General features: G+C 41.4%; 2 protein-coding genes across 2 annotated transcripts in view; both read left to right on the plus strand.

The window, feature by feature from the left end:
- PKD1L3 (polycystin 1 like 3, transient receptor potential channel interacting) overlaps nucleotides 1–16,429 on the plus strand; it is a 39,092-nt gene extending 22,663 nt beyond the window's left edge. Inside the window, exons 23-43 of the mRNA XM_072043995.1 lie at nucleotides 309–502; nucleotides 828–1,058; nucleotides 1,238–1,339; nucleotides 1,725–1,903; nucleotides 2,167–2,313; nucleotides 2,807–3,006; nucleotides 3,157–3,383; nucleotides 3,983–4,199; nucleotides 5,218–5,446; nucleotides 6,210–6,441; nucleotides 6,897–6,993; nucleotides 7,625–7,765; nucleotides 8,350–8,535; nucleotides 9,416–9,743; nucleotides 10,735–10,868; nucleotides 11,672–11,799; nucleotides 12,126–12,286; nucleotides 12,884–13,094; nucleotides 13,864–13,965; nucleotides 15,090–15,221; nucleotides 16,059–16,429. Coding sequence (XP_071900096.1) covers nucleotides 309–502; nucleotides 828–1,058; nucleotides 1,238–1,339; nucleotides 1,725–1,903; nucleotides 2,167–2,313; nucleotides 2,807–3,006; nucleotides 3,157–3,383; nucleotides 3,983–4,199; nucleotides 5,218–5,446; nucleotides 6,210–6,441; nucleotides 6,897–6,993; nucleotides 7,625–7,765; nucleotides 8,350–8,535; nucleotides 9,416–9,743; nucleotides 10,735–10,868; nucleotides 11,672–11,799; nucleotides 12,126–12,286; nucleotides 12,884–13,094; nucleotides 13,864–13,965; nucleotides 15,090–15,221; nucleotides 16,059–16,169 — 3,689 coding nt within the window. The 3' untranslated portion in view covers nucleotides 16,170–16,429. The remainder of the gene's footprint in view (nucleotides 1–308; nucleotides 503–827; nucleotides 1,059–1,237; nucleotides 1,340–1,724; nucleotides 1,904–2,166; nucleotides 2,314–2,806; nucleotides 3,007–3,156; nucleotides 3,384–3,982; nucleotides 4,200–5,217; nucleotides 5,447–6,209; nucleotides 6,442–6,896; nucleotides 6,994–7,624; nucleotides 7,766–8,349; nucleotides 8,536–9,415; nucleotides 9,744–10,734; nucleotides 10,869–11,671; nucleotides 11,800–12,125; nucleotides 12,287–12,883; nucleotides 13,095–13,863; nucleotides 13,966–15,089; nucleotides 15,222–16,058) is intronic.
- Nucleotides 16,430–16,673: 244 nt separating this feature from the next.
- On the plus strand, nucleotides 16,674–24,439 carry GCSH (glycine cleavage system protein H). The gene is made up of 5 exons (XM_027466776.3): nucleotides 16,674–16,834; nucleotides 20,313–20,392; nucleotides 21,617–21,680; nucleotides 23,242–23,373; nucleotides 23,949–24,439. Exons 1-5 carry the CDS (start codon nucleotides 16,720–16,722, stop codon nucleotides 24,044–24,046), a joined length of 489 nt encoding a protein of 162 aa, XP_027322577.1. The 5' UTR covers nucleotides 16,674–16,719; the 3' UTR covers nucleotides 24,047–24,439.
- The last annotated feature ends 788 nt before the right edge of the window (nucleotides 24,440–25,227 follow it).

Consider the following 25,227-nt stretch of genomic DNA (forward strand, 5'->3'; position numbering starts at 1 on the left):
GTGGTCACTACCCATGGCAAGTTAAGAGCACCTGGCATGGACAACGTGGAGAGCTCATCCACAGCTTTACAGTGTCAGCACAGCTATTTAATTGCAAAATGAGCCCCAGCCATAAGTCAGACATCTATCTTGAAAGAAAGGTCTCAAAGGAGTTTCAATCTCATGCTACAGGAACAAAGAGTGGGATGCTTTGAACAGTGAACTGCTAGGGATTATTTGATACCTGTTTCTTTCATTTTGTTCTGTTTATTATATGCAACACAGCTGTATTCTGAATTAACATTGAAACTAAAATATTTATGTTTAAGGTGAGACAAACACCTGGGTTCTTAGCCCAGCAGAACTCATTTTTGGAGAGGGAACTTACTACTTCACGGTTTTACAAGATATGGGAGTGGATTCCACAGCCCATGACAAGTTAATGATAGCTGTTACTTGCTTCGCATCCCACTGTGTGTTTTGGGATGAGCACCAGGGGAACTGGAACAGCTATGGATGTCAGGTAAGCAGAGAGAAACACAGCAATGCTTATATTATATTTACTTCAAAGCCAGCCCTTATAACCCTCATCTTAGAGTAAAATGATGGCATTGAACTCACACCATAAAATTACATCATTTTGAGATGTTTTAATAAAATCAAGAAGTGAAGGTTAGTCCAGGATGGCTAAATTTTAAATGACATTTTCATTCAACTTCTTGGGATGTGTCCCTTATTAATATGTCCTTAATAACTTACCCATCTCAGCACTGTCTTTTCATTTGCTTGGTAAGTTTTCTTATACTTTGAAGCCAAATGTTTTATCTATATTTTTTTCTGTTTTTTAGGTAGGACCAAAAACAAGTCCAAGAAGCACGCAGTGCCTCTGCAACCATCTGACCTTCTTCGGGAGCTCCTTCTTTGTCATACCCAATGCCATTGATGTTAGCAAAACCGCACAGCTATTTGGTACCTTTGTGGACAACCCTGTGGTGGTGACCACTGTAGGATGCATCTTTCTGATATATGTGCTTGTAGTTGTTTGGGCTCGGAGGAAAGACATCCAGGATGATGCCAAAGTAAGTCTTCAGCTAATAATGATTCCCAAATCCCTCTTTGCCCAGTCTATTTTAACAGAATTTTTCAGCCAGCCCTACTCCCTTCCCTTTGCATAGCTCACAAGATACCAATTCCTATCCCCAGCTTTAATGCAGCCATACTCATCAAACTGCTAATGCTGTATTGTGTCACTCTGCAGGTGAAAATCACAGTACTGGAAGACAACGACCCCTTTGCTCAGTACCGTTATCTTGTGACAGTTTTCACGGGACACCGCCGAGGGGCAGCCACAACCTCCAAGGTACCAATGGCACTGTGCAGGGAGAGCTCGTGCACTCATTTAGAGAACTGGAGACATAAAGGAGTTTCTAAGCAAGAAAGTACTTAGAAAGCAGGGGGAGTATGTCAGAGGAATAATCACAGAATCACAGGATTGTCTAGGTTGGAAGAGACCTCAAGATCATCGAGTCCAACCTCTGACCTAATACTAACCAGTCCTCCACTAAACCATATCGCTAAGTACAACATCCAAACGTCTTTTAAAGACCTCCAGGGATGGTGACTCCATCACTTCCCCGGGCAGACCATTCCAATGTCTAACAACCCTCTCGGTAAAGAAGTTCTTCCTAACATCATACAAGGATTCTGAGATGTGCAAGTCTTCATTTTGCCATCTTACTCTCCAGGTGACTCTCACCCTCTATGGACTCGAAGGAGAGAGTGAGCCACACCATCTGACTGATCCTGATACACCAGTCTTTGAACGTGGAGGAGTGGATGTTTTCCTGCTCTGTACCCTTTTCCCTCTTGGGGAATTGCAGAGCATTCGACTGTGGCACGATAATTCAGGGGACAATCCATCCTGGTAAGTGTATGCAGGGAAATAATAAAGACTTGAAAATATTTTTATAATGACAGCAGTTTTCCTTTCCTAGTGCTTATAGATTATCTTTTCTACAAAGGAAGCGTTAGTTTCTTTTTTTGCACAGTGCTGTGTGCTCTGTGCCTTACAGCTTACACACAGCCTAACAAGTCAAATGCCAGAGGTTGTCCTCCACGGTCTTGTTGAGTCCTGAATTTTGGAGCACTCAGTTACACGTGAATGTGACCTGCATGTTTTCCCTACAGGTATGTGAATCGAGTAGTGGTCCAGGACCTTGCATGGGACCAGAAGTGGTACTTCCTCTGTAACTCCTGGCTAGCCATTGATATCGGAGACTGCGTCCTAGATAAAGTGTTCCCAGTAGCTACAGAACAGGACATGAAGCAGTTCAGGTAACTGCTGTTTTATGGCCTTTTTCTCTCAATTAGTCTAGAAAAAAAAATGCAAAGATAAGCCCCTAGACAAAAATGAAATCAGGGAGAGCTTTCCATTGCTCTCAAAGGGCTCTGAACAAGAAGAGGAACACACTGGTTAACACAGCCTGACTGGTACTCTAGCAGTTACAGCACACTGGAAATGCTGGCATTAAAGCATAGCCTGATGGACATACGGAAACCCAAGCACCTTATCTTAAGTGTAATTTGCCTAGAAATATATTATAGAAGCCAACAGGCTTCTTGACTAGCTTTACCACCATGGTATGGCCAGGAGAAAGGCCATAAAGTAGCTATGACCACTCCATGTAAATCAAGCCATGATATTTGATAATTTCTCATAGTTAGCATTTCTTCTGACAGTGCCTACAGACATGAACAGATCAGGACCCTGAACTACAGCTTTATTCTTCCGTCTCCTTTCTAAGCACTCTTGATTTCCTCTTCCCAGCAATCTGTTTTTCATGAAGACCTCCAAAGGTTTCCAGGATGGGCACATCTGGTACTCAGTTTTCAGCCGCTCCCCACGAAGTTCCTTCACACGAGCCCAGCGCGTGTCGTGCTGCTTCTCGCTGCTGCTCTGCACCATGCTGACCAGCATCATGTTCTGGGGGGTGCCAAAGGATCCAGCCGAGCAGAAAATGGATCTGGGTAACAACCATTATCATTGCTTGGGCAGGAAAATAAAGAGACAGCAAAATCTAGAAGCAGGGCAGTTGAACACATGGGCTTTTTCACAAGATGCAGACCTGATCATTCCTGAAGTTATTTTCACTCTTTCCCTCTGTTTGATCTTGACAGGGAAGATTGAGTTTACGTGGCAGGAGGTGATGATTGGCTTTGAGAGCTCCCTCCTCATGTTCCCCATCAACCTGCTCATCGTGCAGATCTTCAGGAACGTACGATCCCGGCCAGCCACACCAGGCAGAGAGAAGAAGCTGGGAAAGAACGGCCGGGTGTCTCCCAGCCTTCCTCCCACCCCACAGCTCACCCAGGCCGTCTCGCTCACTCCAGAGGCTGTGATGAAGGTAAGTCCCTGTGGCTGCTCCCCACCGAGTCCTGCACTGCCCTCTGCTGCCACGCACGACTCCACATCTCCAGCTGAACAGCAGAAATCTTCCCTGTCAGATGACTTTCAAATTGCCTGAGGTGACAAGCCAAACATGCTTTGGTGCAAAGTTCTCAATTACCCATCCACACAGCCATGAATGATCACAAGAGGAATCCACCTTCAGAGTGTATTCCACGTGTAGGGAATCCTCATCTTCAGCAAGATCTGCCTCCGTATATCCCAGACTCTTGCACAATTAAGATGTGTGTTCAAAATCACTGTATTCAGGGGTTAACAGCAAACATCAAGCAAGGCAGTGAAGATAAAGCATACCATAGACCCAGTCTTCCTCAGTGTAGGTCCTCAGGCAGGTAAGCTGTATTTCTGAGTCCTGAAAACTGTCTTGCTGAATTCGTTGAAATCTGCCTGCCACTTCCAGCCCTGCAGATGTGCCATCTTTATCCGTTCTGGGGATTTTAGCAACTGATGCAGTTCCCAGCCAGTGGTGCCTTCTGAAAACGTCAGCTTAAGTCACTGCAGCCTGAGTCACTGCCGTGTTGCTGCTGTCTTTTCTAGGACATAAGAAGAATTGCCAACTCACTCTTTAAAGCCCTGAAGACTCCATCACTCACTTCAGTATCAGATCTTGGAAAATCAACTAATATCAACACACTTCTGGCATTGGTTGAGGACATCATCTGCCACCAGAACAGAGCTGGCCAAGAGTTTTACGATGAAAGCAAAAAGAAGGGTGACCCTATCATTGTCACACTAGGTGCTATGGATATACCAGGTAAACACAAGGTGACACATCTGCTGAAACCTTTGTAGTGAAACTGATGGTGACACTGGATGTGAGGACCCAAGCTTTTATGTTCTGACTCAAAGGCAATTACACAATTGTAGAACAGCTGAGGCTGGAAGGGACCTCTGCAGGTCCTCTAGTTCACCACGCTGCTCAGAGCACAGCTGGAGCAGGTTGCCCAAGATCACGTCCAGCTGGATGTCAAGTATCTCCCAGGATGGAAACTCCACTTCTTCTCTGAGCAACCTGTCCCACTGCTCAACCACCTGTGCAATAAATAAGCTTTTCTTAGGTTTAGATGGAATCTCCTGTGTTTTAATTCGTGCCCATTGTCTCATCCTTTCGCTGTGCACCATTTACCACCCAGCTGAGTGAAGACACTGAAATCTCTTTCTTTTGCTGTAGAATGAAATCTAGCTATCAGCCTGGCTTCAGAGTTGGATCAGTATCTAGTAGCATCAAGACTCACAAATATGAGTTGTTTCACAGTCATTTTGTCCTGCCTGTTTTTTCTATTATTGGCTTTGTGCCGTTGCTCCTTTCAGTCTGACTCTTAACTTAGGCATTGATTTATTTGCAATTAAACAACAATATAAATAAGATGTGAACAATATAATAAATAATATATGAACAGTGAACAGTCCCACTGATTTCACGAAGACATACATTTGGCTTTTCCAATGAGTATTTGAAGCTACCAAATGCACAGGTAAGTTATGAACAAATTAACACTTGATCTTATCTGACTTTGCTACTGAGGTTTTAGGACTTCTGTTTTATGAAGTTGCCTACTGGCAACAGTTCCAGTCCATTCCAGCCGAAGAATGCTAAGGCTCTAGTAACAAAGCTGCATTATGTGTCCTTTTAAATGTTGCTTTGTCACATTTATAATCTGGGGCCCTAATTTTTCTACCCTTTGTACTGAACAGCATTTTAATCTAGGGATAGCCATGCTGATTGTCTCTCTCTTTTTTTTTTTTTAAAAAAAAAAACTCTTTACCTGTAGAAAAGGCAAGAAGCCCGACTCCAGAGAAGGGAACGTGTGAACGACTGAAACACAACGATTACAACCGTTGCTTGTACATGCAACTCCAGCATGTAGAGATGGAGTTGGAATTACTGGGGCCCCACAAATTTCAGATGCCTCAGAGTTATACACAAGCTGTTCGTCAGGTTCAGCACATGAAGAACCTCCTGGAGAACCAGATTTGCCCATCAGTGTCCATCAGTGAGAGGTAACCTAATACTCTTCACATTTTCAGTATAAGTAAATTCAGGTCATGAATTCAAAACTGTCCAGGATGACAGAGACAAAAATAAGTACTGCTTAACAAGTGCCAGATAACTGTTACAACAGCTGTAGAAACATGTCATACCATTATACTACTGTAGGAGCAACAAAGAAATCTCAGTGCATAACTGCACATAAAAGGAATAATGACAGATCATTACTCTCTGTCAATTTTGCCTCCAAAACTGAACGTTACAGCACAGTGCCACATGACTGTACAGCGCTGAACATAATCACTGAGCTCCAAAGTCTCATTGGTCTCTAAAAATGCATGAAGAAAAATGAATAAGCGGACAAAAATATTGCAGGAAAAGCTGATAATTAAGTTGGATGTATTGAAAACAATACCACTAATTATCTCTCTGGTGTTTCTGGTGATCTCACAAGAGAGGTATCCAGCAGCTAAAATGCACTCATGTTTATTTTTTTCATCAACATTTCTACTGGAGGTTCAATAATGCATAGACTGAGGAGCAAATAAGCCCATCATATTTGTTTTGATTTCAGCTGGTGGCAGCACATTTTATTGTATTTTTGCTATCAATATATCTATATAACTGCATTGGTTAAAAAAAATAAATAATAATAATATTTTGGTAGCGATTTTAAATCATAAGATGTTGCCAAACCCCACTGAACCTAAAGTCTGTGATTTTGGCTTCTATTCCAGTGCTGAATGATTTTTTCTCTTCTGGTTGACTCTAAAGGTGGTCTCTTACTCCAAGCTCCTCTGGTGATGGAAAGAAAAGTCCCTCTTCCAAAGGGCTGCCCTGGTGGTTTGTGTTCATTGCCTGGTTCCTTGTGGCAGCCACTAGTGGCGTGTCTGGGTTCTTTACCATGCTCTATGGGCTGCATTATGGGAAGGAGAACTCCATCAAGTGGCTGATCTCCATGGCTATCTCCTTCTTTGAAAGTCTTTTCATCACACAGCCTTTAAAGGTGAGATCCTCAGAAGTACAACCAAGAAGTACAGCCACCGGCCAACATGAACTCATTCTGCTGTCATTCCAGGAAAAGGGGAAGATATGTTTTAAAGAACCACAGGATTTAACATATAAAAGTTAGTTTTTCCCTTTAAAACTAGAGCTAACACATAGACCACAGATTTCTGCTGTCACTTGTTGGCACTAACTCCATTAGTTTCATCTCCCCTGTTTTGTCAGAGTTTAATAGGTGATAAGGCTTCTGACCAAAGAAGATGGGCCATATGGCAAAAACAGTTTAGTTAGACAGTCTCTAGGGCTTGTGAACTATTCTCATGTTTATAAGACTTCCACAAAGCCAAAGCATAGTTATTCTCCTGCAGTACCTGGATCCAAAGGAGGCCAGGTCAAAGTCTGAGCTTTTTTTTATATGAAATGGGCATGTAGTGAGTCTGTAGCTAATTCTTGCAGGTGCTGGGATTTGCTGCCTTTTTTGCTCTGGTTCTGAAGAAGGTGGAACACGAGGATGAAGAAAACATGGCCATTGATGGGCCTTTGTCTGCACCAGGTAACTGTCTGTAAAGTAAGAAATTATTTCAAAAAGTGAAGTGCTCTCCAAGACTTTTGAATGTTTTTTGCACCAATATGTGATTCACAGTGGGGACTTTGCTGGTTATTTTTATACACCTGAGTCTCAGCTGAGAAAGCTGGCAGAAGTCAATAGAATGCAAAGGTGCTGTGCCTACATGCCCAGCCATTAGCACTCACAAGATCAAGCTAGAGGTGGGGACGAAGCTTAGTAACTGATTTTGTGTCAGCCACAGAAAATACAAAGACTGCTATATGATAGGCAGACGCATTTTGAGTAACACCTAATGAAAGAGTCCACAAGCTCAAAAATATTGAAGTTCTGTGATATGAAAGCCCTTGGTTTACATTGTTTTCCACACCCACCATGTGTCCTTGTTACCAAAGAGTACCTTCTGCAATCACAATCCCGTCTAGAAAAAGCCGACAGCAGCAGACAGGAGTCCTAGGGCACAGCAAAGAATACTGTTCAACAGCTTCCTTCCTCACTTGGTTGCTCTAAGCACATCATCCTTTAAATGGAAATATTTCCTTGTAATATTCACAGAAGTGAAAAGCAGGACACAGATAACTTGTTGACTGATGCCAGGTTTTACTGCTCTCACCCACAGGTGACCCAAATCCTCTCCTGGGAGCCCGCCGGGACAGCAGAAGCAATATTTATCAGCCACCTCCTGCAGCTGATGTTGAGAAAATGAAAATCAGCTGCATGAAGGAGCAGAAAGCATTTGCCCTCATCAGAGAAATCCTGGGTATTACCCATATGAAGATTACCTCATTTTATTCAGTAGTACTTTTACATCAGTGAAAATATTGTTAAAGAGACACATTGCAGACACAAAAGCTAAACAAAAGTTAGGAAGGGTGGAAGTAGGTCAACAGTTAAATGCAGCTGGAATCAAAAGCAAATGAGGGACATCTTTGCTGGCCACTTTTCTAAGAGGTGTATCTACAGATAGCATTATGTTTTAGTGCCTCTGAAAACAATAACAAATATTACCTCGATATTACTTGGAATGAAGTTAAAACTACTCATTCCCTTAAAAGCTGTCATCACTGTGTGTGTTCAGCCAGCCTTCCCACTTATTTTCTTGACTACTGCTCAGATTCCTACTCGTATTCCAAATGCGATATGCTTAAACTGCAGCACTTTGACGTAGCTGGTGTAAATTCATTAGCACTGGTCAGCCAGATTCTCACAAAGCATCTCCTTAACCTAATAAGCGATGGCAGCACTAATCAGTCCTGCTATCTATTTTGAACAGCAGTGTTCATTCTGAGCTCACCTGCTGTCTCTCTCTCTTTTTTTTTTTTCTTTTTTTTTTTTTTTTCCCAGCCTACGTGGGGTTTTTATGGATGCTTTTACTGGTTGCCTACGGGCAGAGAGATCCCAACTCCTACTACCTAAACAAGCACATCGAGAGCAGCTTTACAGATGGATTCCACGATGTCTACAGTTACCAAGATTTTTTCACATGGGCAAAAACCACCTTACTCAAAAATCTTTATGGATCATATACAGGTGCAGAGACTGCTTTGGTAACACGTTGTTTCACTTCAGCTTGACAGATGCTGAAACATTATCTTTTATACATATCCCCAACTTGTACATGCATATTTGACTGGAGGAGGAGACTATGAGTGCAAAAAACTAGGATTCATAATCTGAATACTCGTGGATAACAAAAGCCCCACAGCCTGACCCCAAGTTCCATGTGGCCTGAAGTTTTCATTATCTTTAATATAATCCACAAGTTTTGCACAGCAATTTTCCATTTTTCATATTTTGCATTACTCATCTCAGGTACTCAGAGATAAATGCCTCACAGCTTTGCACAAGCTTCTTCCCACAATTAAAAAAAAAAACACAACGGAACGACAGATAGATGGCACTAGCAAGCTTTTCCTCGGGAGAGCTGTGTCTGCATGGTGGCTCAGGTCAATGGGAAGGACAATTAGGCGCTATCAGCATGTTTCTATCTAGCCTTATCTAGCAACAGATGAGAGCCGTGTTCCAACTCCCGTTTCAGAGCAAATATGAAAATACATTGGCAGAGCTGCTGCCTGGACAGGATGGGCAGCAGCCAACTGTGGGCAAGGAGCAGTGCACACAGCTACTTTGCCATGTGCCTCCAGGCAGGCTGCTCTTCTGCTGGCCTCTCCTTCTCTATAAAATGTAGACAGCTAATGATGCTAAACACTGTTATCCGTGGATGTTATCTAAGGATTGAGTTAAAATCAACACAAGGACTTAATTTTCAGGACTGTTTTGCTTACGGTGTTTTTTAAAAAGGAATCTGTAGCAAAATATTAATGTATCAGTGATTCATAAATGAAATGAAGTGGTGTTATCAGTGGTTCTGTCATATTGCCAGCGCTGCTCTTTTCCCTCTCCCGTTCAGGATTCATCACAGACGGCAACTCCAAGCTGGTGGGTAGTGCTCGAATTCGCCAAGTACGAGTGAAAGGAGACACCTGCCCTCTTTCTCCCAAACTCCAGAGTGTGATTCGGGAATGCCACGCTCCGTACTCCCTGCAAACAGAGGACACATCGGACTACGGGGAGCACTGGAACACTTCGGTCTCTGCTAACTCATCTGATTTGAGCTCAGCATGGCAGTACCAGAGTCAGTCCGAGCTGAGAGGGCAGCCTGTCTGGGGCAAACTTGCTGTCTACAGGGGAGGGGGATACGTGATTCACCTGGGAACCGATCCTAACAATGCCTCCAGGTACCACCTGCTAAATTATTACTGAATCCTCTGTTTAGGATTCATCTCAGATTCCATCCTGAAGTTTGCTAGTGTGGATTACGCTGAATATTGTAGGTTTGACTGTGCTGCCTTCAGTGTAATTTATATTCTTGTCATATTTCTCCATGTTAGGTAACAACCAGGATCACAAATTATAACCTCTTTTTCCTAACTTACACGCACAGATTCCAGATTTATATAGCTGCGGAAATACATGATGCTGAAAAACTAGAAAAACAATCCCATCAATGTAGTGCTAATCCATCACTGCATCTAGGCTGGCCTTTAACTTTTTAAATACTGCATTTTCTAAGGGTATGTCAAAGATCATGAGAAAATAATTTAGCCTAAATCTTTTTATGTTAATGTTCTGTTATCTCGTTATAAGCCTCTGTTTGTTTTCCTGTCACAGTAAGATCTGTGAAGCTCCTTCATCTCTCTGGTGTTTACACTCTCCTGATCCTTACAGACAATTGAATTTTTACCTAGAGGGGGGAGAATTAGTGCAATGTGTGTGAATATGAATAGGCACAGGGAATACTTTTAGAAGTGAAATAATGGGAAATGAGGCCTTGAAATCCAGGCCTTGGCAGAGTTTGGCAGACAAGAGACATGAGATAAATAAGCAGGAAGTTGTATCCCGCAGGGGAGGAGTTCCAAACATCTTATCTCTTACAAGTTATCAGAGATACCTGTGTTTGTACAGGAACTCCTGTGAGGTAAGGGACCTGAGGCATCTCAGGTTTAGCACTGGCCAGCTTCTGGTACCTGATTCTCCAGAGGAGCCAAAAAGAAATCTATCACCTGGAGTAAAGATCCCCTATCTCCAGACTCAACGGGACAGATTTCCTCCCAGACATCTTAGCTCTGGTTTTCTCTTTCTCTATGAAAATGAGAAAACTCCTGTTCTCCATGTGATACTGTCTCTCTCCTGTGTGTGTTAGATCACTGTCTATAAATTTTTTGGCAGAATTCTCCAGTACCTTTTCAACAATGTCTGGCTGGACACCTTCACAAGAGCAGTGTTTGTTGAATTTACAGTCTACAATGCCAACGTGAACCTGTTCTGCATTATAAGCCTGATGTTTGAAACCAATGCTTTAGGTGAGAACCTTTTAAGTTACCTAGCTCTCAAGACAGCAAGCAATGTATCTACAGGGTGCATATTTACGTACTGACAGTGCTTACCCAGTTCTTGATTCAGTAAACAGAATATTTTAATAAATCTCCTCATAGCAAAATCAATGCAAAGAATTACAAACCATTTAGGAATAAATGCAGATGTAGTACTTGCTGAGCACCACAGTCATACAGACCGTAATGGCATGTATCATCTTTGCTCATGCTTGTTCATCTGCTGATGAAGAAAACACACTACTGGCACTTCGTCTAGAATTACACAACAGGAACAGGAAAAAATATGTTTCCAAATCATTTAAGTTGGTCAATACAATAATAAGACAAAAAGTGCAAATAACAGAATCTCTGTTATTATTCTGTTGCAGAAGACATAAAATACGGCCATGTAATCATAATGCTTAAACTGGATACAACAGTGAAACTAGATTCTGGTCTGAATACCATACAAAAACATTTGATCTGAGCAGTAGCCTCCCTCAGGTTTGTCCCAGCACTGGAAAACGCCCAAGTCAAACCACAAAACTGAGTTCATTTTCTTTTTAGAATAAGATTCAGATTTATATCTCCATGCCCTCCTGTTACATTTTTCAAATGTAGTCTAATTCAAACCACATGTAGTCAAGTCTAAATCTCAGTTTGATAGTTGGATTCAGACTCACGTTGACATGAATGCGAGTATGGAGGTCTTTTTAGTGAACTTAATTGTTTGAATGAAATCAGAAAGCTGTAATTACTATAGCACTGAGGTGAGCATTGTTATTTTTTAGGGGCCTTCTTCACAAGTGCAGAGCTGCAAAGTGTCCGTCTCTACCCATACACCAACAGCCTCCACATCTTTGTTGTTGCAGCAGAAGTCATTTATTTCCTCTTTATTGTGTACTACATGATAGTACAGGTGAGATGCAATGGAAAATTCTCTTGACAGAATCACCTGGCATTGATTTCATTTGCAAAGACTTTAGGACTGTACTTGACTTCAGTAGTGCTGCTGCTGGCTTGCACCAATGGAAGACTGAATCAGATACTCTATTAAATAATGGGAATGTGACATTTTATTTGGCTGGAATGCTTCTTTTGAGAAGACAGTGTGAAATTAGTGCAAGATGTAGTTTCACTGATGTGCACTAGCCTGCTTTATTGTGGAGGGCACAGCCCTAACCTTTAGAGGTGTATTAGATGATATGGAGTCAGGCTGAAATAGTCAAACTCCTGTTTCCACAGGGAAAACTGATGAAGACTCTGAAATGGAGATATTTCCACAGCAAGTGGAATCTCCTGGAGATGGCCATCATACTGATTAGCTGGAGCGCCCTGTCAGTGTTTGTGAAGCGGACAATCCTTGGGACCCGAGACATCAGCTACTACCAGGAGCACAAAGAGGAGTAAGTACTAATGCTAGCAGCTACTAAGCTAGCTCCTAGCTCCCTACCTGCAGCGCCCTCTTCTGAATCAACAAACCCTGCTGATACAGTACTTCCAGCCAGCTAGCACATAGGTTATCTGCTGTAAAGAAGCATTGGGTAGAGGACAGTAATGGCTTATTTTATACAGAATGGAAAATAATAACATTTGCTAAAAACTGGTCTAGCATAGCACCAGTAACCCCATCCCCTTCAACATTCACATGCGTAAAAGGATCTGTCTTCCTTTCTGAGCCAGAAATTTGATAGCAAGTTTGTACCAGCTACCTTTAAACTATGACTTCTTAAAAATGAGCAGTTTGTGGGTTACAGCCTGGACCCTCTATCAGTTTTAGCTAATGCTCATAAAAATAATAATAATAAAAAAAAAAAAATAATTGTCCTATGCAACTGAGCTTTTTGTGTGCATGCAGCAGGAAGCTCAGACAGGAACTCAAACAGAAACTCAGCTTAGTTCTCCACTGAAAATCAGTTCAGAGTGAGTGGCTTTTCCCAATTTTATGTATTTAAAGGCTCCTGTGTGCATGGTCTAATACTTCTTTTCTTTATTTCTAACAGCTGCGTAAGCTTTAATGAAACAGCAAGAGCTGATGCAGTTCTTGGCTACCTGATTGCTTTCCTAGTGCTCCTCTCCACAGTGAAACTGTGGCATCTGCTGCGCCTCAACCCTAAACTAAACATGATCACTTCGACTCTACGGAGGGCTTGGGGTGACATCTCTGGATTCATCACTGTTATCGCAATCATGTTCCTCGCCTATTCCATCGCTGTGAGTGTGACTGTGGGTTCTGTTGTCTGCAGTCTGCATCTAGCCTGCATTGCCAGGTTAAATCAATTATTTCTGAATGGTGACAGTGATGCGGCTTTGAAATGTAAAACTGAATAAAGCTGCCTATCTAAGTCTTAGGTTAGAAGCCTGGAGATTCTTTGCATAAGTGAAAGAAGTGGCAATATCCACTTGCCTGTTTCTTTGCAAACTGAATTTTAGTACAAAAATGAAACGCTGGGACAAAAAAAAAAAAAAAAAAAAGATTCTCTGTGTGCAAGAGGAGTAACAGAGCAAAGTACAGGAAAAATCATTTTCTGGATAAAGCTCAAATTGGGGAGGGTACACAGAGTGCCATTTGCTGTTTGTCTGCTCTTTAGGTGGGAAATAATTATTTTTCTGATTATTTTCCTTTATTTGAGGAATAATCATTATTATGCAAACAAAATGTTCTTTTAATTCTAATGAGATCAGCGAATTATTGGACCACAATTATGCATGTGCATTTACTGTTTTATTTGAAATGTTTTGTGTAAAATTTCTGGCAGAGGGCTGTGGGAAATTTGGCATACCTCAATTGCTAAACCACTGAAAAGCTGAAGTGAAAACCATCTGGACCAAAGGAAAAATGTAACGTGAAAGGCAGTCCTGTAACAAACAGGACCTGAGGCAGCTTCATCCTGCCCAATTTCTCATCATCATAGCATTCATTAGCTGATCTTGCAGCATGCGCTCTGATTGTAACGTAAGATGTGCCTTGTTTCCTCTGCAGACAAACCTGATATTTGGCTGGAAGCTCTACTCTTACAAAACTCTCTTTGATTCAGCAGAGACCATGGTCAGTCTTCAGCTGGGAATCTTCAACTATGAGGAGGTAACCCCTCTGATTTGGAGAAGTTTATTGCTGTGCAATTAGTGTCTCAGCTATCAAACATGCTTTGAACCAGCAAACAGAAGGACTTCTAGCTAGTGCTAGACATGAATCTAATTTTGCAAGCGTCACAGCCTCCTAAAGCAGCCACATTTACTCATTAAATTAAGAAAAAGAGTGAAATACATCTTACATCCCATTCTGAATGTCAGTAGATTCATAATGAACGTTTCATTGAGCAAGCTGCTTACATTTTAACTAGATATGTTACTTATTGACTACAGGAAAACTTTTGAGATAATTTTCTTAGAAAGCTACAGAAGGAAATGTCAGCGATGCCCTTGCCTTTGTTCTGAACACATACCCATAAGCTTCTCAAGAAAGGCAAAGCCCACCACAAGCAAACTTTGTTGCATATATTTTTATTATTCCTGACTTTCTCATTAAGTTCTTTCAAATATTACAGTATCCTTGGAATGACTCTGTGGGTTAAGCTCAGACAGCTGACTGTGAGGTCCATGGTGGATGTTTTTAGACCATGAATCCAAGAGGGTATGGGTAGCTTTGAAGATCAGTAACTGGGCATAACATTTTCAGCTCTACCTCTCACCCAAGTTGTTAATCACACAAAATATATTCCTATGTTATAGCTTACATCAAAATGAGGTTTTTGAATTTCTATACAACCTTTATTTGATATGTGTTCATGACAGTCTGGGCTTCTGTGTAAAGACGCTGCTAAATAAAAACACACGGAGAAATACACATAGTTTATCTATGCTTTGCTAGCTAGGTCATGATGGAGCTTCAGCTGTTATTTGGATAAACAAATCTCCACACTTGTCAAGTTTCAAATCACATGGAACTTTCATACCATTACATTCAAATGCAAACTTAAATAAATAAATAAATAAATTCCCATATTCACCTATCATGTATATAAAATATCCCATTATCTTTGTACTATATTGTATCAAAGTACAAAAGTGACTAAAGGAGAAAATCTATTTTTTTATATATAACGTATATACAAGGATTTTCAAAGAGATAAACTGCTGCATTAACTGCTTATATGTATTATCTTTTTAAAAAACAAAATGTGATGTCTTACCTTATTAATACTACAGATCTTGGACTACAATCCAATTTTAGGCTCCTTCTTGATTGGATCCTGCATCATTTTCATGACATTTGTGGTGCTGAATCTCTTCATTTCAGTGATTCTGGTTGCTTTCAGTGAGGAGCAGAAGCACTACCAGGTGTGTCCATCTAAGCTCTTCTGCTGTTATTTAACATCTATTGTGTAGTGCTTACTCACAATTTAGGTATTCCACCACCTGATACCCATGTAAACTCAGTCCTACATTTAAGAAGTCAACATTTACTCATAAAGCACGCTTCAGATTTTCCAGAATTACACCATCCATTCCTGTTCAGGCGAGTCTCTGTTCAGATTTAGTATAAGATCTGTAGCCTTTTGTTCACATACTAAACCCAGTAATGAAGTTTTAGACTTCTGCCCCAGCTCCACTGAAATCAGTACCAAAACAGCTACCGACTTGACGAGGACTTTACAGAGCCCATTAGCAATGTCACTGAGTGCCTGATCTTTTGAGATTATTTGGTAGCATGGTGTGAAATCCAGGCGAGTACTACAGTACTGTCCAAAATTCCTCTATATTGTATATAAATTCAGTGGAGAAGAAAAAAGTGTGGTTAACAGAAACAAGATCTATTTAGTTTTTCTCATTTACTTCATCTAGAAATAGTGGGTGGCCAGACGTGCATACCAGTAGCTGCATGGTAGCCGGGTAGTGAACTCCAGGCTCCAGTAAGCAAGATCTCCATTGGCTTTGACAGAGCCAAGGTTTCTTCTGTAATGCAGACACCCTCAGGCTACCTGGGACGTTTGTCTTTGATAAAATATGTTTGCACGATGCTTTGCTTCGGCAGTTATTTGTGCTCTGTTTAAAGTGAGAATTGAGTTATTTGGCATCAAGTAGTTTTTCTCTTGCAGTTTTTTCTTGCTTTAGCGGAGGCTGTATTTGATTCTAGTCTGCCCATCCTAGTAACTTTATTTCTTGTCATTATTTCAGGCTTCAGAAGAGGAGGAGATCGTGGATCTAATGGTAATGAAACTTTTCAGTTTCTTCGGGATTAAATGCAAGAAGGAGGAAAAGCCTGCCAGTAATGATCAACTGAAGTAATCTGTCAGCAATTCACTGATAACCATAATGAAGAGCTGCTTTGTTTGTGGGCAAGCGGTTTTACTTTAACTATCAGCTGCAGCGGCTAGACGTAGGTCATCGCGCTTCTGACTGGAACGCCGTAGCCTCCAACACAAACTGTTGTCGACTGATGTTGTAACAAAGTGTTAGAAGTTGTGTGAAACTTAAGATAAAGCATCCTATGCGTACTCACAGTGGGCCTGGCACCTGTATTTAATAAACACCGAGTGTTTGTTGCACCGCTGGCTCAAACCCCTCACTTTTTGCCAGGCGCGCAGCCCCGGCAGATGGCGGCCAGGTCACCCCCTACTTCCCCAGGGAGGCAGCAGCCACTGGGGCTTTACCGCACATCCCTGGGGCTTCCCTGCCTCCCTCCCTCCATCTACACACAGCTGAGATCCCGAGGCAGCCCCGTTGCCCACCCCGAGCGCTGAGCCGTGAGGGAGCCGTGAGGAAATGGCGGCCCCGCCCGCCGCCGTGAGGCGGGAGCTCGGCGCGGCACCGCCCCGCCTCAGGGCGCCCGGCAAAGATGGCGTGGCTGGCGGTGCGGCGGCTCGGGCCGGCCCTGGCGCCCCGCTGCCCTCGCCTCACGCTGCGGCCGCCCGCGGCGCGGAGCCTGGCCACCAGCTCGCTGGCGCTGTCCGGTGAGTGGCGAGAGGGAGCTGGCGGTAGAGGCTGCCGGGCTGGGCGAGCGGCTCCCGGGGGTTTTAGGGCGGCCCGCTGCCCCTTGTCCCTTCCCCCGGGACTGCGGAGCGGGGACGCTGCCGGTGTGGGGCTGCCCCGGGGGTCGCGGTGCGGGCGGGATGTGCCGGGGACTGCTCGCTCGCTGCACCTGCTTCAGGCGGGGGCTGAGGGCTGTAGGGAGCCGTCTGCCCCGGGCATGGTGTGGGACATACATGGTAGCCTGCTGCTGGCCCTGCTGCTGTGCCCCGCAAGATGGCTGGAGCCCACAGGGGCTGGGGGCAGCTGCGGGTGTGTGACAGCAAAAGGTTTCTGGTGCTGCTCTGCTTCCTCGCCCTGCAAGGAGCTGGGGGACGGCTGCTGCTCTGCCTGGGTTCTTGCAGCACGGGTTTCTGGTGCTGCTCCAATTCCTTGCCCCACAGGGTGCAGGTTTGCTGCCCTTAGCTGGCAGGGAGCCGGGCGAGCTCCTCGCCGTGCTGCAGTCCCTGCAGTGGCCTCGTCCCCTCCTGGCCCAGCTGGGGGCTTTGTGGAGCGGGCAGCAGGCCTGGCAAAGGCACGGGGTGCTCCTTGATGTGGCACACTGGAGCATCCAAACGGTGCCAGCAGCAAAAGGAAAAAGGGGCAAAAAAGGCATGGGCAGGGAGGACAGGGCTGCAGCAGCCCTGTGGTTAGACCAGTGCAGGCCGTCGGGAAATCTGAGCCAAATTTCAGGGCCTGGGGCCTGTGCATGCTGAAGAATTGGGATTGGCCTCACCAGTGTCCGGGCAGTGCGGCTACAGGAGCATCACGGGGGGCTGCTGCCTGCTGCCCTTTTGCACGTGGATTTACCTCGTTGCTCCTGTCAAAACTGCCTTTGAATGGAAGTTTGCCACAGAAGTCTGAGCACAGACTGTGGGACTCTGGCAACAGAAATGTAGAACCAGTAGGAGAACAGAATAGGCTGCAGAAGCAATGACTGCCACTAAGAACGGGCCATAATTTCTATATAGCCTTATAACCTAGCTGTTCTACTGCTGCCTACTCTAAGTGAAAGAAATAGCATTTATTAGTAATTATTTGCAAAGTAGGTGAGACAAGAGCTAAGCTTTTTTCACTATTCCAGCTGTTTAATATACCTATTGCTTTCTATAGATATAACCTGAAGAAATAACATAAATTATGCTTTTGTTTTAGGCAGAGAGGAAAAATTTTGTATGCCTGTTTGTGGAGGTGTGAGTTTTCCTTCACTCTTCAGGTATATATTTATGAAATATTTAATAGAGGCAGGATAATCGAAATGAAGGTCTGAACTTAGAATGTGCTAGCTAAGCTGAAACTGAAGTCATGTTGAAATGAATGAAGGTAGAGTAAATTTAGCTCCTCTTCTGAAAAAGAATACTCACAGAAGAGATTTGGCGTGCTTTTGACATCTCTTGTCCGTTATTTTGATTTATTTAATGTGCTGATGGCATAAGCTCGAAGTTCAGTTTTTGAGATTACTTATTAACTCTTTCTAATTTGACCTGGACTTTATTTGCAGGGGCTTTTGCTACGTGATTAGAATTTTTCATTTTTCTTTTTTTTTTTTTTTTAATGTCCTATGAGAAGCATATGTGCTCTTCTAGCTGTTGAAAACATTTTACTGCTTTGTTTCAAATTGATCATGGGTGTCTGCTTTTTTTTTTTTTTTTTAATCTTGCCTTGTACACAAATCTTATACAGTATTTTTGTCCTACATAGAAAGATCCTGGCTGGTTTCTTCATGACATTTATAACATTTCATGTTCAGCTCGTGCTTGAGGTTCTGCGTTTTTCTCTGTTCTCATGGTTCCATTGCTCATTTCCAATGAAATCCCTATTACCCATGGGTAAATGTATTGACCTAAATTGATTTGAAAGACATTTAGTTTCTTTCATTCATTAGAAGATGTCCTGAGAGATTAATGCAGATTCAAATAATGCTAGCTGAAATTGTAGCTTTTTTTTTTTTTAGTGTTGTTTTAGTATTGAATGGAAAAATCCTTATCTTTGCTTATCTTTTTACTCAAAGAACTTTGTTTGCTGTACTTACAAAAAAGCACGTTGTGCCATCACCGTCAATATAAACGCATATCAATCTTGAGCCATCCTAAAAAAACAAACCATTTTCTCACTACAACTGAAACAGCTTGAAACATTACTGACTTAGATTAAGGATTTTATCAGATCTAAAGAAAACTGCTTTCCTTCATGTGCAGGCTTAGAAAAGAAACGAGGCTTTGTGGAAGCTAAATTTCTTTAGGGGTTACAAGGAGGTCAAGCTAGAAGAAAGGCCCAAGAAGAGAATTTTGGACTCAGAGGGCAGGTCCAGCTGCACCACTCAGGCACTAATCTCACAGGAGCTCTGTTTAAGAAGTTATCTTCTTCAACTTCTGGAACATCCCCTGTGTGATTGGACAGGTGCTATAAGCGGACATTAAAGAGAAAGGAAACAAAAAATATCTGGGAAAGTCTAAGGAAAAGGATAAAGCAGGCTGAAAGCACTCTCAGAATAAGAAGAACTATTAGGAAGAAAAATAACTTTCAATTACTACTTTTGAAGATTTTCCATGTGTCTTTATAAAAAGAACTGGCTCTTGCAAAAGTTAATATGAGCAGCCCTTAATCTAACAGATCTAAAATATATCCAGAATTGTAAGATTGCTGTGATGAGATTTAACAGGGTCTTAAACGTGCATATTTAAAACTATTCAGAATAACTACTGTGTTGTTCTAATAGTAAAAACAGCAAATTCTCTGAAGTAACAGTTATCTGTTTAAATGGCTGTATTAATTTGACCTGTACTAATTGTGCTTAATTTCACACAGATCTGTGGGAACATTAAATAGGAGAAATAGACTGTAGAGGAAGGGAATCAGCCACTGGAACTTTGCAAGGTTAAAATGTAAAGGTTAAAGTTAAAGGTTGCAACTTCATTTCAGCTGGTGGCTCTAAGCACATTGAGTGAGATGCTGTAATGCTGACACTGTTTCTAACATGTCTTTTACACTGGCCTTTTCAGGAGTAATAAAGTTGTTGGCAGAAATAAGCACTAACTATGCTTGAGAAGACCCTAAGCTATCATAGAATAGCATAAGTGTGAGCAAAGTACACATATATGCTTTGGAGTTATATTTTACATTTGAACTAAACTATTCCTTTTATTCCTGTAGTTCATCATTCCCTAGATGATTGCGAAGGAATTAGTAATACTTTCAGGCATAATCCTCCCCAGTGAGCTTCTACTGTGTCACTAAGCATGGCATGAGCAGAATAAAATCTGTAAATTTTAGTTGCTGCTTTGAATATTTTCTGGGAGGGGGTGGGGGGAAAACACAAGCTAACCTTGGGGGGAAAATAAACGGTTTAATACCTTTAGTGTATTGTATTTAAGCAAGCAGCGTGCCACTTATTTCTGAAATATCAAGTTTGTTTCATTTTAGCCCGCAAATTCACAGACAAGCACGAATGGATATCAGTTGAAAATGGCATTGGAACAGTAGGAATCAGCAATTTTGCACAGGTATCGATCACCCCCTTTTCTTTTCCTACCCAAATGTGTAATATTTACTTACATACCTGCTCTTGCCCTTGCTCTTTGGATAGTTACTGTTTTTTTTATTGTTGTAATTGCATATGCTATACCCACAGAACGAGATTTTTGGACTTGGAGCTGTCACATTATTTGAAAAGTGAACGCTGCTTCAGCATTCTGATAAATTCTTAATCACTGCAGATCAAGCCTATAGAGAGCTGAATGTGAGGAGAAACTTATTGGTTCAGCTGAATTTAAAAGCTCTTTTATTACTTCGGTTCTTACAGGCCTGAGGAGTAAGCGACTCTGTTAAGGCTACCATGCACTTTTTAGGTCAAACTCCACTTGAACGTGACTGTGGTACAATTCTTTTGGCTAAAGAACAATTGTGAATAGAAGTATACCATGGCATATATTTCTCCATTTAAAATAAGGGGGGAGGGAAATCCCTTTGGATTTTTTTGTTTTGCTTTGGTGCAAGTACTTGATTTGGAATAGTCACAGGCAAATTCAGGACAGAGATTCACTGTATGTGAAACTTCAAAAAATCTAGCATGAGAAGCTATCAGTGAATTGGAATTGGTGATTTTTAGGACAAACAGCATTTCCGGTCATCTTTTCTGCAAATAAGGCCACTGCTATGTAAGGTCCCTAGGCTTTTGTGAGGCAGGGCACATTGCTCGCTGTAGAGGCACAAGCCTGTTCCGGTTGAGCTGATTCTTATGGTGATAAGGCTCCTTATTCACTTGGTAAGGACAAACTGTATGCTTCCAGCTGTCTAGCTGTCCCTTTTCCTGGGGAGAAATCACTGCTTTTGCTTTCAAATTACACTGGAAGAAAATTCTTTGTGCTTTCTGCCAAAAGCCTAATTCCCTAAAATCACTGGCAACTTCGTCCTTTAGAACAGTTGTTGCACTAGCTGGCGTTGGGAAGATAAGCAGATGTTCTTTCTTGTTCTGCATGATGAAATCTGTATATAAGCCTTGTAACTCAGCCTGAGGGCTTTTAACACTGTAATAGATAATTAATTAGGCATGTGGGTCACCTAACATTTTTTCAAGTGAAATGTTTAAAAAGACAAAGTGACAAATACACAATACTTAAATGATATCTGTGCTTAAAGAGGGAGATGACCTGTTTGCATTGGTTCTAGATCTCTGCTACCTATAATTTCCTTAGCCTGTGCCTTGATGCATTTGTTTTTCTTTTAAGGAAGCACTAGGAGACGTTGTTTACTGTAGTCTTCCAGAAATTGGGACAAAATTGAGTAAAGATGGTAAGTTTTAGCTCTAGTTTCTAATAATATAATTATTCTACTCATCCCGCTTTTCCTTTCCAAAGTCAAATTTTATCCAGTAATCTTTACATTCATTAATACCGTTACACATCTTCTGGATGCAAAATAAATTCAGGTATTTCTATGACTAGAGACAACAGTTTTCAAATGCTCATCGGCATACCACACATGATAGTAGAAAGTATTTATTTTTAAAACTGTGAAGACCTTTACTTAAAAATCAACTATTTTAGCTATATTTTTGTAATAATTCTGTCTATACTCTGCTTTTAAAACACAGGCTTTGATTTGGACTTGCTTGTGTTTAGGCTGGCTTATTTGTGATTTTGCAGTTGTGCATTTCATGAGTTACTTGTGAAACACTCAGATTTAACTGATAGCAAGCTCTAATTTTTCTGTGAATATACACAATAATTTATGCGTATCAGTTGTGTCACTAGCAACTTGCAAATTGTTACATTCTTAATCATTCAGTTTTGCAGTTTTCAGTGTTAAAGAGTGTTTCAGTGTTAAGAGTGAGCATTAACAGGTAGAAAGGAAAAGCCCGTCCCTGCAGTGCACAGAGCACTGCCTCGCTAGTGTATGAAAAGATTGTTGTTAACTACAGTGTTGAAGAAAAGTGTAAATTTACTGAGCTGAAGTAGCAGGCATTTCTTTTGCCATCCTTCTTGTGTAACAGGTCGGTATCAAGCTGTTCAGGCCAAATCTGTTACATCACATTGAACGGTGAATGTTTGACAGAAGCTCTTTCTGTTTAGGGTTTTAATTAACAAACTTGTAGTTTTGATTTATCTGAAGGTATTTCATTTCCATTTACTTCTCTTTTTTGCCAGTTCTGGCATTATTCTAACTCCAGGTTTTCCCAGAACATGCTGTTCTCTGAGTCCCTGTGCTGATGCCTATCTGCTTTTCGGACAGCTCCATGTTCCTCTGGCCTCAGCCTTATTTGTTTATGGTTTAGAGCTACTCTGGCTAACGTTGCTCCAGGCACTGTTTCCATATGAAACAGAAAAAAAGGGAAGAGCAGCAGGGTGGTTCCAGTGTGGCACTTCTGAATACTAATGAGTGTTTTCCAGTGAGTGCAAGTGTACCATTTGATGTGGTTTCTGAAGAACAAGGCGGGCTCCCGAAATTGTGGCTATTTTGTAACCAAGCTATGCATAAAAAGGTCTAAATTGTAGATAGGCAGTTTATTTAGACATCTTGCAGCAATAGTTGGATGTAGTTCCTTCTAACTCTGCGTCATATCATGCTGTAGGGCTTTAGCCAAAGGATTAGCCAAACGTAAGAAATTTCCACTCCTTTTGTAACAGCCAGCTAGCCAGTGTTATGCAAGTCCCTCACAATAACTGAGCAGCACAAACATCGAATTTAGTACTGCTGATCATTGTTGTGATGTTGGTGACTTCAACCTCTTTGATAGTTTTCCTTGCTCAACATAAAGGCCCTTTACTGCTAGGCCATCGCTAGAATGTCTGAGTGAAACTAAATTGCTTTGTGTATTCCCCTTAAAAGCATCAAATCGTGTTCTGTGTTTCAGATGAGTTTGGAGCTCTGGAAAGTGTGAAAGCTGCTAGTGAACTCTACTCTCCTCTCACAGGAGAAGTGACTGACATTAATGCTGCCCTTGCTGATAATCCAGGGCTCGTCAATAAATCTTGTTATCAAGATGGTAAGATGTCATGGTTTTTATCTTTCAATAAAGAATACCACCTGGATCCTGGCAGTGTTGATTGCTATCACAAATAGGTCTGTGGTTCCTAGTTCTTCCAGCTTAATGGTATGGAGGCTTAAAATGGAATATATTAAATGTAGTTCAAGCACAATAAAATTTATAGCATAAAAATTACTATTGTGGTCTTGTCTTGTGGGTAATTTGTTTGCAAGGTGTTCTTTTCAGACAGACTGGTTTCATTTAAATGTCTTTCCCTTGATTGCATTTCTCTCTTTTGATCCTGACTTGTGATCCTGGGTGGTCAGACTCTTTTACTCTTCCTAGACAGCCTCTCTTTAGCACCAGTGTCAGAGACAGTACCAAATTAGATAACTGATTTGACTTAAAAGGCCATTTCAGGCTGTTTGTTTTTAAAAGTATTGAAACACTGTTTTGCTGCACAGGAAGTCCTGTTGATTCTGTTACAGAGCTCTAATGCCTTGTAGGAGTATCTTTCTAAGGAAGTAACATGAATGAATCTTTCAATATAGGATATTATCAACTGTTTTTTCTTTTAAATTTCCTAACTATAGGTTGGCTTATCAAGATGACTGTGGAAAACCCTGCTGAACTTGATGAACTGATGAATGAAGATGCCTATGAGAAATACATAAAATCCATCGAGGACTGAGCTGGAATAATCAAATAAACCCATATAAAATATTTCAACGTAGTTTGTCATCAATTAATGAAGTAGAGAATATCCAGTTTTGGCAGCCTGAGAAATACCACTTATGTTCATGGATGCAGACCATAAATAACTGCAGTGATAAAATGTTTAACATGTGCATACCTGTGAGGGATTTTTATTCTAGATTGTCTGATTTATGTAACTTCAGGATGTAAAAAAAACAAACAACAGTGCCTCTCTAACCTTCTAGTATTTTGTACTAATTATAGCTGCAGAGATGATACCAAAAGAGAAGCTATATCAACTACCTCTTTGCATGATTTTTGTTTACTTCTTTGAGTAGTGAAATAAAGAAGGAAAACACAAAGGATTAATAAACTCTGTAATCAAGTAGTTCTGCCTTTCCAAAGGTGTAGTCCTTGTTTTCTGATTTACTGTGCTTTCTTACAATGCAGAACTCATGCACTGACCATTTAGCAAGGTTCTTGAGTGGATTTTTTTTTTTTTTTGTCTGGACTAAGTAAGCACTACATATGTCACAAGCAATTAAGGTATTCTACATCTTGTGCCTAACAATTGTGGTGATTTCACAAGAATAAATACTTTTTGAAAATGGTGTGATAGTAGTAGTTTGACATACAATGTAGTAATGTATATCGTGAGGTTCAAGTAGGCATGCTGCTGCAATGAGGATGTAAAAGGAACGAGACTTAAGCTTTCCTTTTGCAAACCATAAACTAAAGCAGCTGCTTGCATTAGACTTAATATTTGATGAATCTGCAAATGTGCACTCAAAGTTGATGTGACATATAAAGGCAAGTTTGAGTTGTACAGACCTGTATCTTAGGAAAGTATAATTGTACAGCAGAGGTTTGGACTACAACTGTTTCCCACAATTTTAAAATGCTTGTTAGAAGCTAAGCACAAAATGGGAGAGAAAACCAAGTACCTTTAAGTCAATCTAACAGGAAGTAGGTAGATGTTTAATCCATCTAAGGTGACAAAGGTAGAATTCCTATTCCTTTGGAAGTTACTTTCAAAAGCGCAGCCTTTCTAAATGACTGAAGCAGACAGTAAGTTACACAAAAACCTCTTTGTCAAAATTCCTAGTGCATAAAGTTGTAGGGCTTTCTTTTAAGATCTAAAAAGACTAAAAACTTATTAATTTTTCACAGTATCAT

Source organism: Anas platyrhynchos, chromosome 12 (assembly GCF_047663525.1).
Source record: "Anas platyrhynchos isolate ZD024472 breed Pekin duck chromosome 12, IASCAAS_PekinDuck_T2T, whole genome shotgun sequence".
Taxonomy (NCBI): domain Eukaryota; kingdom Metazoa; phylum Chordata; class Aves; order Anseriformes; family Anatidae; genus Anas; species Anas platyrhynchos.

Excerpts from the sequence above, each read along its gene's own strand:
- GCSH (XM_027466776.3), top strand. The coding sequence starts at position 16,720 with ATGGCGTGGCTGGCGGTGCGGCGGCTCGGGCCGGCCCTGGCGCCCCGC. Across the intron at positions 20,393-21,616 it reads GAATCAGCAATTTTGCACAG|GAAGCACTAGGAGACGTTGT; the intron begins GTATCGATCACC and ends TTTTCTTTTAAG. Across the intron at positions 21,681-23,241 it reads GACAAAATTGAGTAAAGATG|ATGAGTTTGGAGCTCTGGAA; the intron begins GTAAGTTTTAGC and ends TCTGTGTTTCAG.